Genomic DNA, 14,632 nt, shown 5'->3' with positions numbered 1-14,632 from the left:
TCAGTGGCAGTGAATGTTTCTGATGGCCTCTTTTGCCAGCAGTGACGTCACTAACGTCACCACTGACTTCTGTTCCCATCAACTCCATTCACTGCACTGAATATTTCTCATGTGGTAGTTGCCGCTGAAGAAGTTTCACTTCAAAAACAGATTTCAGCCTGCAGCCGCGTGCGCAGTAGCATGTGCTTGTGCACATGTCGCTCTGCGACATCGCTAATGTGCGCGCCCTGCAGTTCAGCTGTATAATTGCAGCCATAGGCTGAGTTCAGGGTGGATGCTACGGACGCTTGCGTCCGTGCGCGCCTCCCCCATGTGCTCCTGGAGCTCAGCGATCTGTGCCCAGGCTACAGGAGTTGGGTCGGGGCGTTTGGGAGCGTGGCGAACTATAATTATAGGGTTGAAATATAATTTTGGGTTGTAGCGGCAAAAAGTAGCAGCGTCAACTGTGCACTTTGCCACCACTGGCGTTTTCAGTTTGAAAACTTCCACCAAACAACCCGAAATTGTGACGGACGTGCAAGCGCGCGCGCGCGCACACATCGCGTAGCATTCACCCTGAACTCGGCCCTAAGAGTCTGCAGCTTTGCAGTTCTTCGCTGTGCAGCTATCGCAATTGCTCTCTGTGTTTACAATTGGTTTGATGTATTTGTTTTTCGGCCTCGCAGTGTCGCACTATGCGGAGCAGTAGACAATGTTGGGTATAATCACAGCCTTAGTGTAGTTCCCAGGAACATATGTTGTGCCCCGGTAGATAAAGACACAGTTGTTGGTCAGGTTTATCAGTGCTTCTGGGTAATGGTACGCTATCAGTGGTGAATTCAGGTTGGAAGTTTTGGGCGCTTTGTGAGGGAAGTGATGGCGTGAACTTTGGAACTATTAGATCACAGAGAGCAAGGTAGTGCAGCCCATACTACCAAGAACAGCGGCGCATGTTGGGACCACGTATCGGGGAAACTTTCCTGCACCTAGGACTTCAGTTATTCCCCCAGGTGGGTGAGTTTGTGTTTTATGTACTGGAAGTTTGTCTAAACTTTTTCCAATATATTCCCTTTTGTTCAACTTTGCAGTTCTGTCTAGTGTTCTGATACCTGGTGTCATTGTCCTGATCTCCCGTGACAAATCCATAATATTGACAGGTAGGGGTAATAGGATTGGGTAGACCTCAGGCCTAGTTCCACCTCCTCCCCGTCACTCAAGGGTACTGCTGCAAGTGGGGAAAACCCATGGTGAATCCTAGCAGGCCTGTTCTTACCATAAATTACTGTTAGGGAGGGCTCACTGGTAGCCAAAAAACAATCCTGACTACAGAAGAATGATTGGAGATCCCGGGGTTGAAACCCATACATGCAAAGTGTGCTCTCTACCCATGAATGTACCATGCTGAGCAGCACGAGGATGAAAGAAAATAAGTATAAACAAATTAACACAAGGTAGAATTCCCCTACTCAGAGCTTACCATGTAAAGGCCTTCATGTTCGTGTCTGAAAGGATAGCAGCTATTAAACCCAGAGCCTCCTGTATGCAAACTATGAACTTTACCACAGCTGCATTTCCCTGATACCGCTTAATGAAACACATCCTACTGAACCAAGAAGCTGGCATTCACCAGTTTCATTTGCTTAGGAAAGGTTGGTGCACAAAACGTAGTGATAATTCTTTTATGAGGCAGTGGGTGGCTCTTAAAAGAGCCTTTGTGGCGTGTAAGAGGAAGAAAGGACAGATCCGGATTACTTGGCGCTGGTGTACTTGGTGACAGCCTTGGTGCCCTCGGACACGGCGTGCTTGGCCAGCTCGCCGGGCAGCAGCAGGCGCACAGCGGTCTGGATCTCCCTGGAGGTGATAGTGGAGCGCTTGTTGTAATTAGCCAGGCGGGAAGCCTCCCCGGCAATGCGCTCGAAGATGTCATTCACAAAGGAATTCATGATGCCCATGGCCTTGGAGGAGATGCCGGTGTCCGGGTGGACTTGCTTCAGCACCTTGTACACGTAAATAGCATAGCTCTCCTTCCTGGTCTTTCTGCGCTTCTTCCCATCCTTTTTCTGAGGCTTGATGACCGTTTTCTTTGCCCCCTTCTTGGCGGCAGGAGCGGACTTCGCTGGTTCAGGCATCTCAATCAGGAACACTGCTCCTAGGCAAACACAAGAATAATACCTTCTAACGGCCGCGCCGTGTCTTTTATAGGGTAAGTATGCAAAGTGAGACTCCCAAGCTCTGCTTTGCTATTGGCTGCAATGAAACCCGCCCCGGTGTCTCATTCTGGTCATTTGATTGGTGGTTGTAGAAGTCTTTCTTTGATTGGATGGCTTGTGAAGTCATTGTAATGTGTCCAATCATAGCACAGATCCCACCACGCCCATACTTATAAAAGACAGCGACTGGGCGCGGCTTGTTCACATCACGCTCTGTCACCGGTTGTTGCTGGTCTTGAGAAGAAGGTCTCACTATGTCTGGTCGTGGAAAACAAGGAGGAAAGGCTCGTGCCAAGGCAAAGACCCGCTCTTCCCGCGCTGGTTTGCAGTTCCCAGTCGGCCGTGTGCACCGACTTCTTCGCAAAGGGAACTATGCTAATAGAGTGGGAGCCGGTGCCCCTGTTTACATGGCCGCAGTCCTTGAGTATCTGACTGCTGAGATCTTGGAATTGGCTGGTAACGCCGCTCGGGATAACAAGAAAACCCGCATCATCCCCCGCCACCTGCAGCTGGCTGTGCGCAACGATGAGGAGCTGAACAAACTGCTGGGCAAAATTACTATTGCTCAGGGCGGTGTTCTGCCCAACATCCAGGCAGTGCTGCTGCCTAAGAAATCCGAGAGCCACAAGCCGGCTAAGAGCAAGTAATACGGAACCTGACATCACGGAAACCGATCTTCACCTCACCCATAAACACAAAGGCTCTTTTCAGAGCCACCCACAATATCAATAAAAAAAAGCTTATTTCTCTGGATATTGTTGAAACAATGTGTTGCTAATGGGTTACACATCGTTACAAGGTTTAATAAATACCAAGCAGGCATTTTCCATTTACTGCACGCTTCCGTTTGTAAACCAAGTCTGATAAAGGTCTGAGATGAATGTGTTTAGCGGAGATGCATTGAGTCAAACAAGTATGCTGACCCGTAGTGTATCTATGGATTCCTGTGTATACCATTATGTACACACGTATAGACATGTAATGACGTACAGACAGGTATAAACGTTTTTTTTAACCTTTTATTTTAATCACTCAAATGAGTACATATAAAAACCGTGTCTAGATCCATATATATTGTATCTGGATAGTTAGCACTGGTGTATAACCTGTGCGCATGTAAAGGCGTGTGTATTTGACATTATTCACATTGGTCGCTGTTTGGAAGACTCATTTAACTTGCCTATCAAAATACCGGTCCTAAATTAAAGATCTTTAAAAAATAATAATAATCTATAATACAGAGTGCCTGTTTTGATTCACTTTTACATGGATGGTTAATTGTATATAAATCCGAGTTTACTGGGAGATAAATGTCCATTGCAGACAAAGGGAGAATTGGCGCCAGAAAAGTTAGTGGAATTGTGTATAGATATTTGCATGGAGATGAATGGGGAGGAAAGTGTGAAAGCGTCTCCTCTGTATAATTATACCGAAACGCAATCTTACATAGATAATAATGTGTAATACATTTTTTATTGAAATGCCCAGTATGTTTCATGGAAATTGCCGATTCATAAGGACAAGGGTACAGGGGGAGGGGGTGTAACGATTAACGTATAATAGGGATATTCTTGTCCAATCAGAGAGCAGGCGGGAAGATTCGAAACAGTAACGGCTTTCCCGTATCCAATCACAAGTAGCTGTTTCGTACTAAGCGGGAGATTCAAAGCAGCAACGGCTCTCTTCCAGCCAATCAGGATTAAGGGTGGTCTATAAATAAGCAGTTATGCCGTATTTTTTCACTATTAGTACTTTGCAACAGGAAAGTTCACATCACCTTGTAGAGATGGCTCGTACTAAGCAGACTGCCCGCAAGTCCACCGGAGGGAAAGCTCCCAGGAAGCAGTTGGCGACTAAAGCTGCCCGCAAAAGTGCCCCGGCCACTGGAGGCGTGAAGAAGCCTCACCGCTACCGCCCAGGCACAGTGGCTTTAAGAGAGATCCGGCGCTACCAGAAATCAACGGAACTGCTTATCCGCAAGCTGCCCTTCCAGCGTCTGGTAAGAGAGATCGCTCAGGATTTCAAGACAGACTTGCGCTTTCAGAGCTCGGCAGTCATGGCTCTGCAAGAGGCCAGCGAGGCTTACCTGGTCGGGCTCTTTGAGGATACCAACCTGTGTGCCATCCATGCCAAGAGAGTCACCATCATGCCCAAGGACATCCAGCTGGCCCGCAGGATCCGTGGGGAGAGGGCTTAAGGAAGCGGCGCTCCAAGTCTGATCCACTCGCACAACACAAAGGCTCTTTTCAGAGCCACCACATTCTCCTTTAATGTGCTTTAGTCACTTGAATATTTATCATTTCTATGTATATAAACGCACGGTACAGCTAATGCTTTATTTTCTCGGAAGTCTCTTATGTCACACTGTGTGCATTGGCTCAGTAACTTGCATGTGTGTAGCATATTGGATATGTCCCGGGATAAGATAATGTACATGCTTTAGATTCTAAACATTCTGTAGTATAATAGGATTGTGAATATATAGCTCGAGTGTGTGTAGTTGTGATTGTGATACCCTGCATTACATCTATGGGCTACACATTTGGTGTGCAATAATTCATCTGACTTTCACACTTAATATTTTGCATGAGAACTTCAGGCTGGTACATATTATATATATATATGGGCACGCACTGGAAACAATGAGAACATAAATACAATCACTAGCAAAACTTTTAGTGTTTTACAATATATCTAGGATAATCCGTCAGTATTTTCAATAAATAACTTCTAATAAAATGTTTCTGGTTACAAAAAACAGCTTAATTAATATTTTCCCACGGCAATCAGTGGCTTTATTGCAATCTCCTATCCAAGTATGGGCTCCACAAGTAGACGTTCCCACAGCAATTGATGATGATACTTTGTGATGTGTTTAAGTGTCAGCTCAAAATGAGAAATTCCCACGGCAATCAAGAGGAGGAATGAGGTTGTACAGCGTCCCTCCCCCGCACAGCACTGCGGGGGCTTTAATATTCATTTAAAAAGGCTTCCACATCAAGCAGTGTAAGCAGGGTTTAATGTGAACACAAATATACATATAGAAACCATTAAGACAGCGCTATAGCACTAACAAAGACTAAAAGTCCACTTTTCTATCAACGGGTTAATTGATTGTTAGGGTATGTGCAAAAATGCCAAGATACACAAGGGTGGAAGTGATCACAATAACTAAAAGTAAGTAATACACTTAGACTAATTCTGTAGTAAAAATGCACCAAAAAATGCACGTAAAGAATAAACAAATATTCCTTTTATGCGGTAATCAAAAATTGTGAAAAAGTCAGGTATATTATCACAAAATCCTTTGGAGACTCGGGCTTCTTTCATCACCGGGCAAACCAATCTCTGGGTGGGATTGTGGTTCAGGCGTCGCTGCTTGCGTGCGCGCGCCCAGCAAGCACTTTGCTGTACTTTATGGGCGCTACCCCAGTGCCCGCGCAACTGCGACAAAGTAGCGCGTTGAAGCGGCAGCGTTCTCAGCATACAAGAAAATCTGTTTTTTCAGGTGGCTGCCGCGTGATTTATTTATTTATTTATTTATAAAATATTTTACCAGGAAGTAATACATTGAGAGTTACCTCTCGTTTTCAAGTATGTCCTGGGCACAGAGTAAAACAAATAATACATGGTTACAAATACAGTTACATAAATGAACAAGGTATACATTTATATACAAGACATTGCATGCACAGTTAAAGAAAATATATATTATGAGCGTATGAAACAGTTACAGACCAGATTAAAGTGTGAGACAGCCTTAGATTTGAAAGAACTTAAGCTGGTGGTGGATATGAGAGTCTCTGGTAGGTTGTTCCAGTTTTGGGGTGCACGGAAGGAGAAGGAGGAACGTCCGGATACTTTGTTGAGTCTTGGGACCATGAATAGTCTTTTGGAGTCTGATCTCAGGTGATAGGTACTGCATGTGGTAGGGGTGAGGAGCTTGTTCAGGTAGCTGGGTAGCTTGCCCAGAAAGTATTTGAGGGTGAGACAGGAAAGGTGAACTTTGCGCCTAGACTCTAGTGATGACCAATCTAGTTCTTTGAGCATTTCGCAGTGATGTGTGTTGTAGTTGCATTGGAGAACAAAACGACAAATTGAATTGTAGAGGGTGTCAAGTTTGCTAAGGTGGGTTTGAGGAGCCGAGCCATATACTATGTCTCCATAGTCAATAATTGGCATTAGCATCTGCTGTGCAATACGCTTTCTGACCAGGAGATTTAGGGAGGATTTGTTCCTGTAAAGTACCCCTAGTTTGGCATAGGTCTTGGTTGTCAGGGTATCAATGTGCATCCCGAATGTTAAGTGGGAGTCAAACCATAAGCCCATGTATTTAAAACTAGTGACAGGTGTTAGGGTGGTTTTAGCGTTGGTTCTAATCAGGAGCTCAGTCACTGGAAGCTTTACAAATTTAGTCTTGGTCCCAAATACCATTGTTACAGTCTTGTCAGTGTTTAAAAACAGTTTGTTTTGGGAAATCCAGTTTTCGAGTCTCAAAAAGTCAGACTGAAGTATGTGTTGAAGGTCAGAGAGGCTATGGCTGTGTGCATACAGGATTGTGTCATCTGCATACATGTGTATTGAGGCTTCCTTACAAGCTGTGGGAAGATCATTAATGAACACTGAGAAGAGTAGGGGCCCCAGAACAGAGCCTTGCGGGACACCACAGGTGATATCCAGGGGGTTGGAGTTAGAGCCTGAGATGGACACATGTTGGGATCTTCCTGATAGGTAGGACTGAAACCAGTTTAAAGCATGTTTCCCTATTCCAGAGCTCTGGAGTTTGTTAAGCAGGATAGCATGATCAACTGTGTCAAAAGCCTTTGCAAAATCTAGGAATACTGCACCAGTGAGTTGTCCCCGTTCCATTCCACACTGGATTTCATTGCAAACTTTTAGCAGGGTAGTTACGGTGGAGTGTTTGGGACGAAACCCAGACTGGAATTGGCTAGGGAAATTTGTCTTGGTGTAGAACTCGCTTAATTGGGAGTGGACACATTTTTCCATAACTTTGGATAGAATTGGGAGAAGTGAGATTGGCCTGTAGTTTGAGACAGTGTTTTTGTCCCCACTTTTGAAGATTGGGACAACTCTGGCAGTTTTCCAGGTCTTAGGGATATGGCCTGCAGACAGGATAGAGTTGACTATGGACGCAATTGGTTTGGCAATGGCTGGGGCACCAAGTCGTAGGAACCTAGATTGTAGTAAGTCGGGTCCACATTGGCTGCTTAGTTTTAGTTTGAGGAGCGCTTGTGTAATCTCCTCTTCAGATACTGGGCTAAATTGAAAATTGTGGGCAGTGTTGGGAGGGGGTGGGACTATAGGGGTACTCCCAGGATGAGGTTCAGGTTTGGGGTTTGTGCTGCGTTTCGCTAATAAGTTAGTGGCACACCCCACAAAGTAATCATTGAATGCATTTGCAATGTCAGTGGGGTTTGTCAGAGTAATATCCCCCTTAGTGATATTACTTGGTTGTTGATGGTTAGGAGGCTGGAATATATTGTTGATAACCTTCCAGAAATTAGCTGGGTTTGATGTATTCTGGAGGAGATTGTCAGAGTAATATTGTGCTTTTGCATGCCTTGTTTGCCTTGTGCACACGTTCCGCAGGCATCTGTAGTGATTGAGATCCTTGGTAGTGCCAGTTACTTTGTAGCTTTTCCACAAGGCATCCCTGAACTGGTAGAGTGCTATAAGGTCAGGTGTAACCCATGGAAGGTGGGCCCCCCGTACCCTTATTTTGCGTAGTGGAGCATGGGTATCGCAGAGTTTTAAGAACTCGGATTGGAAATAGTCGAGCGCAGAATCAGGGTCGGGAATTAAATCGATTCTGTGCCATGGGCAGTTGGTAAGGTCATCCAGAAACTGTTGTGGGTTAAAGTTTTTAAATGTTCTAGTGAGGAGAACTTTGGGGCTTGAATGGGGCGGTTTAATTTTCCTTACACAGTACACTATTGCATGGTCACTGAAAATGTCAGGAAGGATGCCAGAGGATTGGATTCTGCTGGGGTTTGATGTCAGTGCACGTGCGCTCGTTCAGCCAATAAGGGCAAACCAGCTTCGTGACGCGTCTGCCACGCCCCTGCCATGTGTCTACGTTCTCCTGCAGCCAAATTCACAAACCGCTTGGCTGCAGGAGTGCGCACTGTGCTAGTTCGCACGTGGCCACACAGGGACCATAATACCAGCGTAAGAGAAAAAAGTGTGCGTGCCGAGCACTCGCATTTTAAGTGAAACTTCTTTGTCTTTTGTCACATAAATTGTATTTGTGATGGTTTTAATTACAGATCAAAACACAAAGAATGTTGGCCGAGTGTTTTAGCTATTTGCACGTCTATATTTATAGTAACTGAATTGTGTGTGTGTGTGTGTGTGTCTCTCTCTGTTTCCTACCCCTCCTCTCTCCTGACTCCCCCACCCCCGCGGAGCTGTGGACACGGGGGGGTGGGGGGGGGCTCTGTATGAGCCTCCCCCTGGAGGAGCTGTGGGCTTTGTTTTCTGCTTCAGCCAGCCCCCCGGCGGAAGTATGGGGACATAGGGGGTGGGGGGTGCTCGGCAGCTCACTGGGGGGGATTGGCCCATCACTCGGGTGGCGGTGTTTGGCGCATCCGGGGGGCGTGTCAGTCAGTGTATGTCTATGTGGTGTGTATGTCTCTCTGTCTGTATCCTACCCCCTCTCTCTCCATCCTCCACCACCCCCGGCGGAGCTGCGAACACGGGGGGCTCTGTCTGAGTCTCCTGAGCAGCCCCCCCCCCTTGGAGGTACACACCTGGAGCAGCCCCCACTCTCTTCCCCCCGGCGGATTTGTGGACACGGCTTTGTGTCCTGCTGCAGCCAGCCCCCCGGCGGAGGTACGGGGTGGGTACTGAAGGGCACAGTAAGGCCACGGCCCCAGTACCTTCTACAGCGCACGCCTCGGCGTGCACTGTGCGTTCAAGCTCCGCCCCTCCAGTCAGTCCGGTCCCAGTTACTACCCTGTCGCGCACATTTCCCCAGCGATGTGCGACAGGGTTTCACTGAGACACGGGAATTTGAGCTCAGAGTTTGCGACGGAGGCGTGGCCATGCCTTCGCCGGCGGTTCAGCCAATGAGGGCGAACTAGCCGCGTGAGGTCATAGCCACGCCCCTGCAAACCCCCCGCCATGCCCCCTCCTGTCGCAAACGCTCCCTCCCAGGATCGCGGTGCAGCACTGTGCACATCCCACACCCCTCCCCCAGAGTATACTCCAGTGCTGACTGGGATCGCAGCCTAATGCGTGTGTGCATGCAACTTCATCAGAGGTGATGTTGTGCTGAGTTTTCTCATATTTAAGCCTGAATGTCCAGTTGATTCTAATTGTACCCTCAATGTAAAGAATGACATAATAATTAACAAAATACATTAATTTAAAACAATTGTTAGACCATAGTTCCAACCATAAGAACTACTTTAGACAACATAATAATTTTATAAAATACCAAATAGCAATAAAGAAATGTATAAAGTTAAACCATCACGATTGACTTTTAGTACTTATTGTCAGTCATAGATGACTACATCTCTAAAATATATTGTTGGCCTGATTATCCAAAAGCCTGTTAGTAACTAAAAAGAACCAAAAGACAAAACAAATACATTATATTGAAAAGACTACATGTACAAAATGAATTGGACATGCTATCTTAAGGGAACAGCGCTCTAGAATTGCTTGACTTGGGAAGATATTGGGATAACCTTCCCAAGACATTGAAATATAATTGTACAGTGTACTAGAAGAATGGACGAATAGCAATGAGAAGCGGGACAAGAAGCTGTTCAGGGCATACCTACTGAAGCGCAACCTACTGTGGCATGCCCCGGCACCTAATTGAGGCTAGATTATACCCCCGCAGGCCACCGTTGGTGAGTGTATATTGTGTGTCTGCTGGCTTGCAGGAATAAACTATCGTTTAACTATTGTGTCCTGCCTGCTGATAGTGATCCCAGTGGTTTTGGTGTTAAAATTTCTGGTCTCCGGTGACAATGTACATAAACCCTGTCATGAACTGCATCAGTAATTTTCTAGGGGTCACCGGACACTCCAGATACCGGATGGATATGTCTTTCTACTATGGTCATTTGGCTTTGCCCTACATTTTCAGCTACCCCCCAGAAGCCTCAGTGTAGTTCCCAGGAACAGATGTGGTGCCCTGGTAGATAAAAGCAGCTATTGGTCAGGTTTATCTGTTGTTCTGGGTAATGGTACGTTATCAGTGGTGAATTCTGGTTGGAAGTTTTGTGTGCTTTGTGAGGGAAGTGATGGCGTGAACTTTGGAACTGCTAGCTCACAGAGAGCAAGGCAGTGGAGCCAATAGTACCAAGAACAATTCCTGTTATGCGGTTTTTGGTTTCTTCTGCAGATCACTTGAAATTCATACGGATCACTACTTCTGCACTTATTTGCTGCAGCCGGTCACATTACCCACTAAATTATGCAGATCATTGTATTTTACACTCACGAGGCAAGAAACAAAAATAAACTTGAAAGAATATTGTATTGTTTATGATATGTTGTGCTGGCTCTTAAGAGCCTTTTCGATTCTTCTGCAGATCACTTGAAATGCATACGGATCACTACTTCTGCACTTATTGGCTGCAGCCGGTCACATTGGGGTTTTAGTCTTGAATAGGGGCTGAAACTGCCACAAACGCAGTGCCACGTGTCCCAGAAACCCTACAATAAAAGGACCATTGTCTGCCAAGACAGAGAGGTGCTTATGTCCTCAAGAGATAGCGAGTCGGCACTGAGGACAGTAGGAGGTAAGCGCTGCTCCTATTGGCTGATTTGTAATTCCCGCCCTCTTTGCTGCAGTCTCTCCGTCACGCTCCTTGGCCCGATTGACCAACACAAATGAGCCCTCATCTTCTGATTGGCCCACCACCAAGCATCCGTGTGGTGATTGGTCACCGACCCGTTCTCCATGTTTGTCTACGGAGAAAGGACCTCTATAAGAGTGGTAGCCCATTTCAGTACCGCGGTGGTTGCTGACTCTGTTGTATGGACTAACTAAGTGGTTGGGGACACTGAGCTGATACATGTGCAGACAGCGACTGTTTAAGTTATTAACGTTGTACAGAAAGAAAACGGCCGTATACATGCACTGTATGCCCGAAAAACTCATTCCAACAGTGCATAGAATACATACTCTTTGCAATCACTTCTAACCTTTCACACTGATGATTCTTTTTGATCTCGTGGAGCAACTGTAGCGCGACTGACTCCAGATCAGAAGGCTGCGTGTTCAAATCACGTCGGGATCAGACATTTCAATTTACGTTTCTCGTTTCCACTTCCTTTTTTTTTTAAATGCATATTTCAACATTAAGTACATGAAATTACATTCTACTTATGTGTACTTACATTGGAAGTACAGGTCAGATTACATTGTAGTTACACTGCTAATACAGAAATTTCAAATAAAGCAGTACCCACTAAATTATGCAGGTCATTGGATTTTACACTCTTAGAGGCAAGAAACAAAAATACACTTGAAAGAATATTGTATTGTTTATGATATGTTGTGCTGGCTCTTAAGAGCCTTTTGGATTCTTCTGCAGATCACTTGAAATTCATACGGATCACTACTTCTGCACTTATTGGCTGCAGCCGGTCACATTGGGGTTTTAGTCTTGAATAGGGGCTGAAACTGCCACAAACGCAGTGCCACGTGTCCCAGAAACCCTACAATAAAACTAAATGCAATTGAGATGTTAGCCAATCAGTACAGAATACTACTCTCTTGACAGCAGTAGTGCAGCGAGTCCAGGGACCCGGGTGCAGAGGGTAACACAAGGAGGTTGTGGACAATGGGTAGTGGGGACGGGCAGTACTCCTGTCTGAAAGCCGTTGGTTTGATATGCAGGACCATTGTCTGCCAAGACAGAGAGGTGCTTATGTCCTCAAGAGATAGCGAGTCGGCACTGAGGACAGTAGGAGGTAAGCGATGCTCCTATTGGCTGATTTGTAATTCTCGCCCTCTTTGCTGCAGTCTCTCCGTCACGCTTCTCGGCCCGATTGACCAACACAAATGAGCCCTCGTCTTCTGATTGGCCCACCAACCAGCAACCGTGTGGTGATTGGTCACCGGCCCGTTCTCCATGTTTGTCTACGGAGACAGGACCTCAATAAGAGAGGTAGCCCATTTCAGTACCGCGGTGGTTGCTGACTCTGTTGTATGGACTAACTAAGTGTTTGGGGATACTGAGCTGATACATGTGCAGACAGCTACTGTTTAAGTTATTAACGTTGTAGAGAAAGAAAACGGCCGTATACATGCACTGTATGCCTGAAAAACTTATTCCAACAGTGCATAGAATACATACTCTTTGCAATCACTTCTAACCTTTCACATTGATGTTTCTGTGTGAGCTCGTGGCGCAACGGTAGCGCGTCTGACTCCAGATCAGAAGGTTGCGTGTTCAAATCACGTCGGGATCAGACATTTCTATTTACCTTCATTAGTTTCTTGATTCCACTTTCATTTTTTGGAAATGCATATTTCAACATTAAGTACATGAAATTACATTCTACTTATTTGTACTTACATTGGAAGTACAGGACAGATTACATTGTAGTTACACTGCTAATACAGAAATTTCAAATAAAGCATTACCCACTAAATTATGCAGGGAACGATGGGATCATGGGGGACGCTGGGGAAAATGGGGAACGATGGGAAGATCATGGGGAACAGTTGGGAAAATGGGGATAGATGGGAAGTTCATGGGGGACGCTGGGGAAAATGGGGAACGGTGGGAAGATCATGGGGGACGCTGGGGAAAATGGGGAACGATGGGAAGATCATGGGGGATGCTGGGGAAAATGGGGAAGGATGGGAATATCATGGGGGAGACTGGGAAAAATGGGAAACGATGGGAAGATCATGGGGGACACTGGGGAAAATGGGGAACGATGGGAAGATCATGGGGACGCTGGGGAAAATGGGGAACGATGGGATCATGGGGGACGCTGGGGAAAATGGGAACGATGGGAAGATCATGGGGGATGCTGGGGAAAATGGGAACAATGAGAAGATCATGGGGGACACTGGGGAAAATGGGGAACGATGGGAAGATCTTGGGGGACGCTGGGGAAAATTGGGAAGGATGGGAAGATCATGGGGGACACTGGGGAAAATGGGGAGCGATGGGAAGATCATGGGGGATGCTGGAGAAAATGGGAACAATGGGAAGATCATGGGGTACACTGGGGAAAATGGGGAACGATGGGAAGATCATGGGGGAGACTGGGAAAAATGGGAAACGATGGGAAGATCATGGGGGACACTGGGGAAAATGGGGAACGATGGGAAGATCATGGGGACGCTGGGGAAAATGGGGAACGATGGGATCATGGGGGACCCTAGGGAAAATGGGGAACGGTGGGAAGATCATGGGGGATGCTGGGGAAAATGGGGAACGATGGGAAGATCATGGGGGACGCTGGGGAAAATGGGGAATGATGGGAAGATCTTGGGGGACGCTGGGGAAAATTGGGAAGGATGGGAAGATCATGGGGGACGCTTGGGAAAATGGGGAAATATGGGAATATCATGGGGGACACTGGGGAAAATGGGGAGCGATGGGAAGATCATGGAAGACACTGGGGAAAATGGGGAACGATGGGAAGATCATGGGGGAGGCTGGGGAAAATGGGGAAGGATGGGAATATCATGGGGGACGCTGGGGAAAATGGGGAACGATGGGATCATGGGGAACACTTGGGAAAATGGGGAAAGATGAGAAGATCATGGGAGATGCTGGGGAAAATGGGGAACGGTGGGAAGATCATGGGGGACGCTGGGGAAAATGGGGAACGATGGGAAGATCTTGGGGGATGCTGGGGAAAATTGGGAAGGATGGGAAGATCATGGGGGACACTGGGGAAAATGGGGATTGATGGGAAGATCATGGGGGAAACTGGGGAAAATGGGGAACGATGGGAAGATCATGGGGGACACTGGGGAAAATGGGGATGATGGGAAGATCATGGGGGACACTGGGGAAAATGGGGAACGATGGGAAGATCATGGGGGACGCTTGGGAAAATGGGGAAGGATGGGAAGATCATGGGGGACGCTGGGGAAAATTGGGAACGATGGGAAAATCATGGGGGACACTGGGGAAAATGGGGAGTGATGGGAAGATCATGGGGGATGCTGGGGAAAATTGGAAAAATGGGAAGATCATGGGGGACACAGGGGAAAATGGGGAACGATGGGAAGAACATGGGAGGCGCTGGGGAAAATGGGGAATGATGGGAAGATCATGGGGGACGCTGGGGAAAATGGGGAACGATGGGAAGATCATGGGGGACACTGGGGAAAATGGGGAGCGATGGGAAGATTATGAGGGACACTGCGGAAAATGGGGAATGATGGGAAGATCACGGGGGACACTGGGGAAAATGGGGAACAATGGGAA

The 14,632-nt window shown here is 46.8% G+C and overlaps 3 protein-coding genes across 3 annotated transcripts; 2 read left to right on the top strand and 1 right to left on the bottom strand.

Moving 5' to 3' along the window:
• Positions 1-1,651: 1,651 nt before the first annotated feature.
• Positions 1,652-2,177, bottom strand: LOC142496806 (histone H2B 1.1-like). The gene has a single exon (XM_075603759.1). The coding sequence runs from the start codon at positions 2,106-2,108 to the stop codon at positions 1,728-1,730; it is 381 nt and encodes a 126-aa protein (XP_075459874.1). The 5' UTR covers positions 2,109-2,177; the 3' UTR covers positions 1,652-1,727.
• A 206-nt stretch (positions 2,178-2,383) lies between these two features.
• Positions 2,384-2,942, top strand: LOC142496805 (histone H2A type 2-C). The gene has a single exon (XM_075603758.1). It carries the CDS (start codon positions 2,444-2,446, stop codon positions 2,834-2,836), a length of 393 nt encoding a protein of 130 aa, XP_075459873.1. The 5' UTR covers positions 2,384-2,443; the 3' UTR covers positions 2,837-2,942.
• A 974-nt stretch (positions 2,943-3,916) lies between these two features.
• On the top strand, positions 3,917-4,481 carry LOC142496804 (histone H3). The gene has a single exon (XM_075603757.1). It carries the CDS (start codon positions 3,976-3,978, stop codon positions 4,384-4,386), a length of 411 nt encoding a protein of 136 aa, XP_075459872.1. The 5' UTR covers positions 3,917-3,975; the 3' UTR covers positions 4,387-4,481.
• The last annotated feature ends 10,151 nt before the right edge of the window (positions 4,482-14,632 follow it).

The sequence above is a fragment of the Ascaphus truei genome, chromosome 6, assembly GCF_040206685.1.
Source record: "Ascaphus truei isolate aAscTru1 chromosome 6, aAscTru1.hap1, whole genome shotgun sequence".
Taxonomy (NCBI): Eukaryota; Metazoa; Chordata; class Amphibia; order Anura; family Ascaphidae; genus Ascaphus; species Ascaphus truei.
Note: the sequence above shows the minus strand (reverse complement) of the source record. Positions and strands in the feature narration are given on the sequence as shown.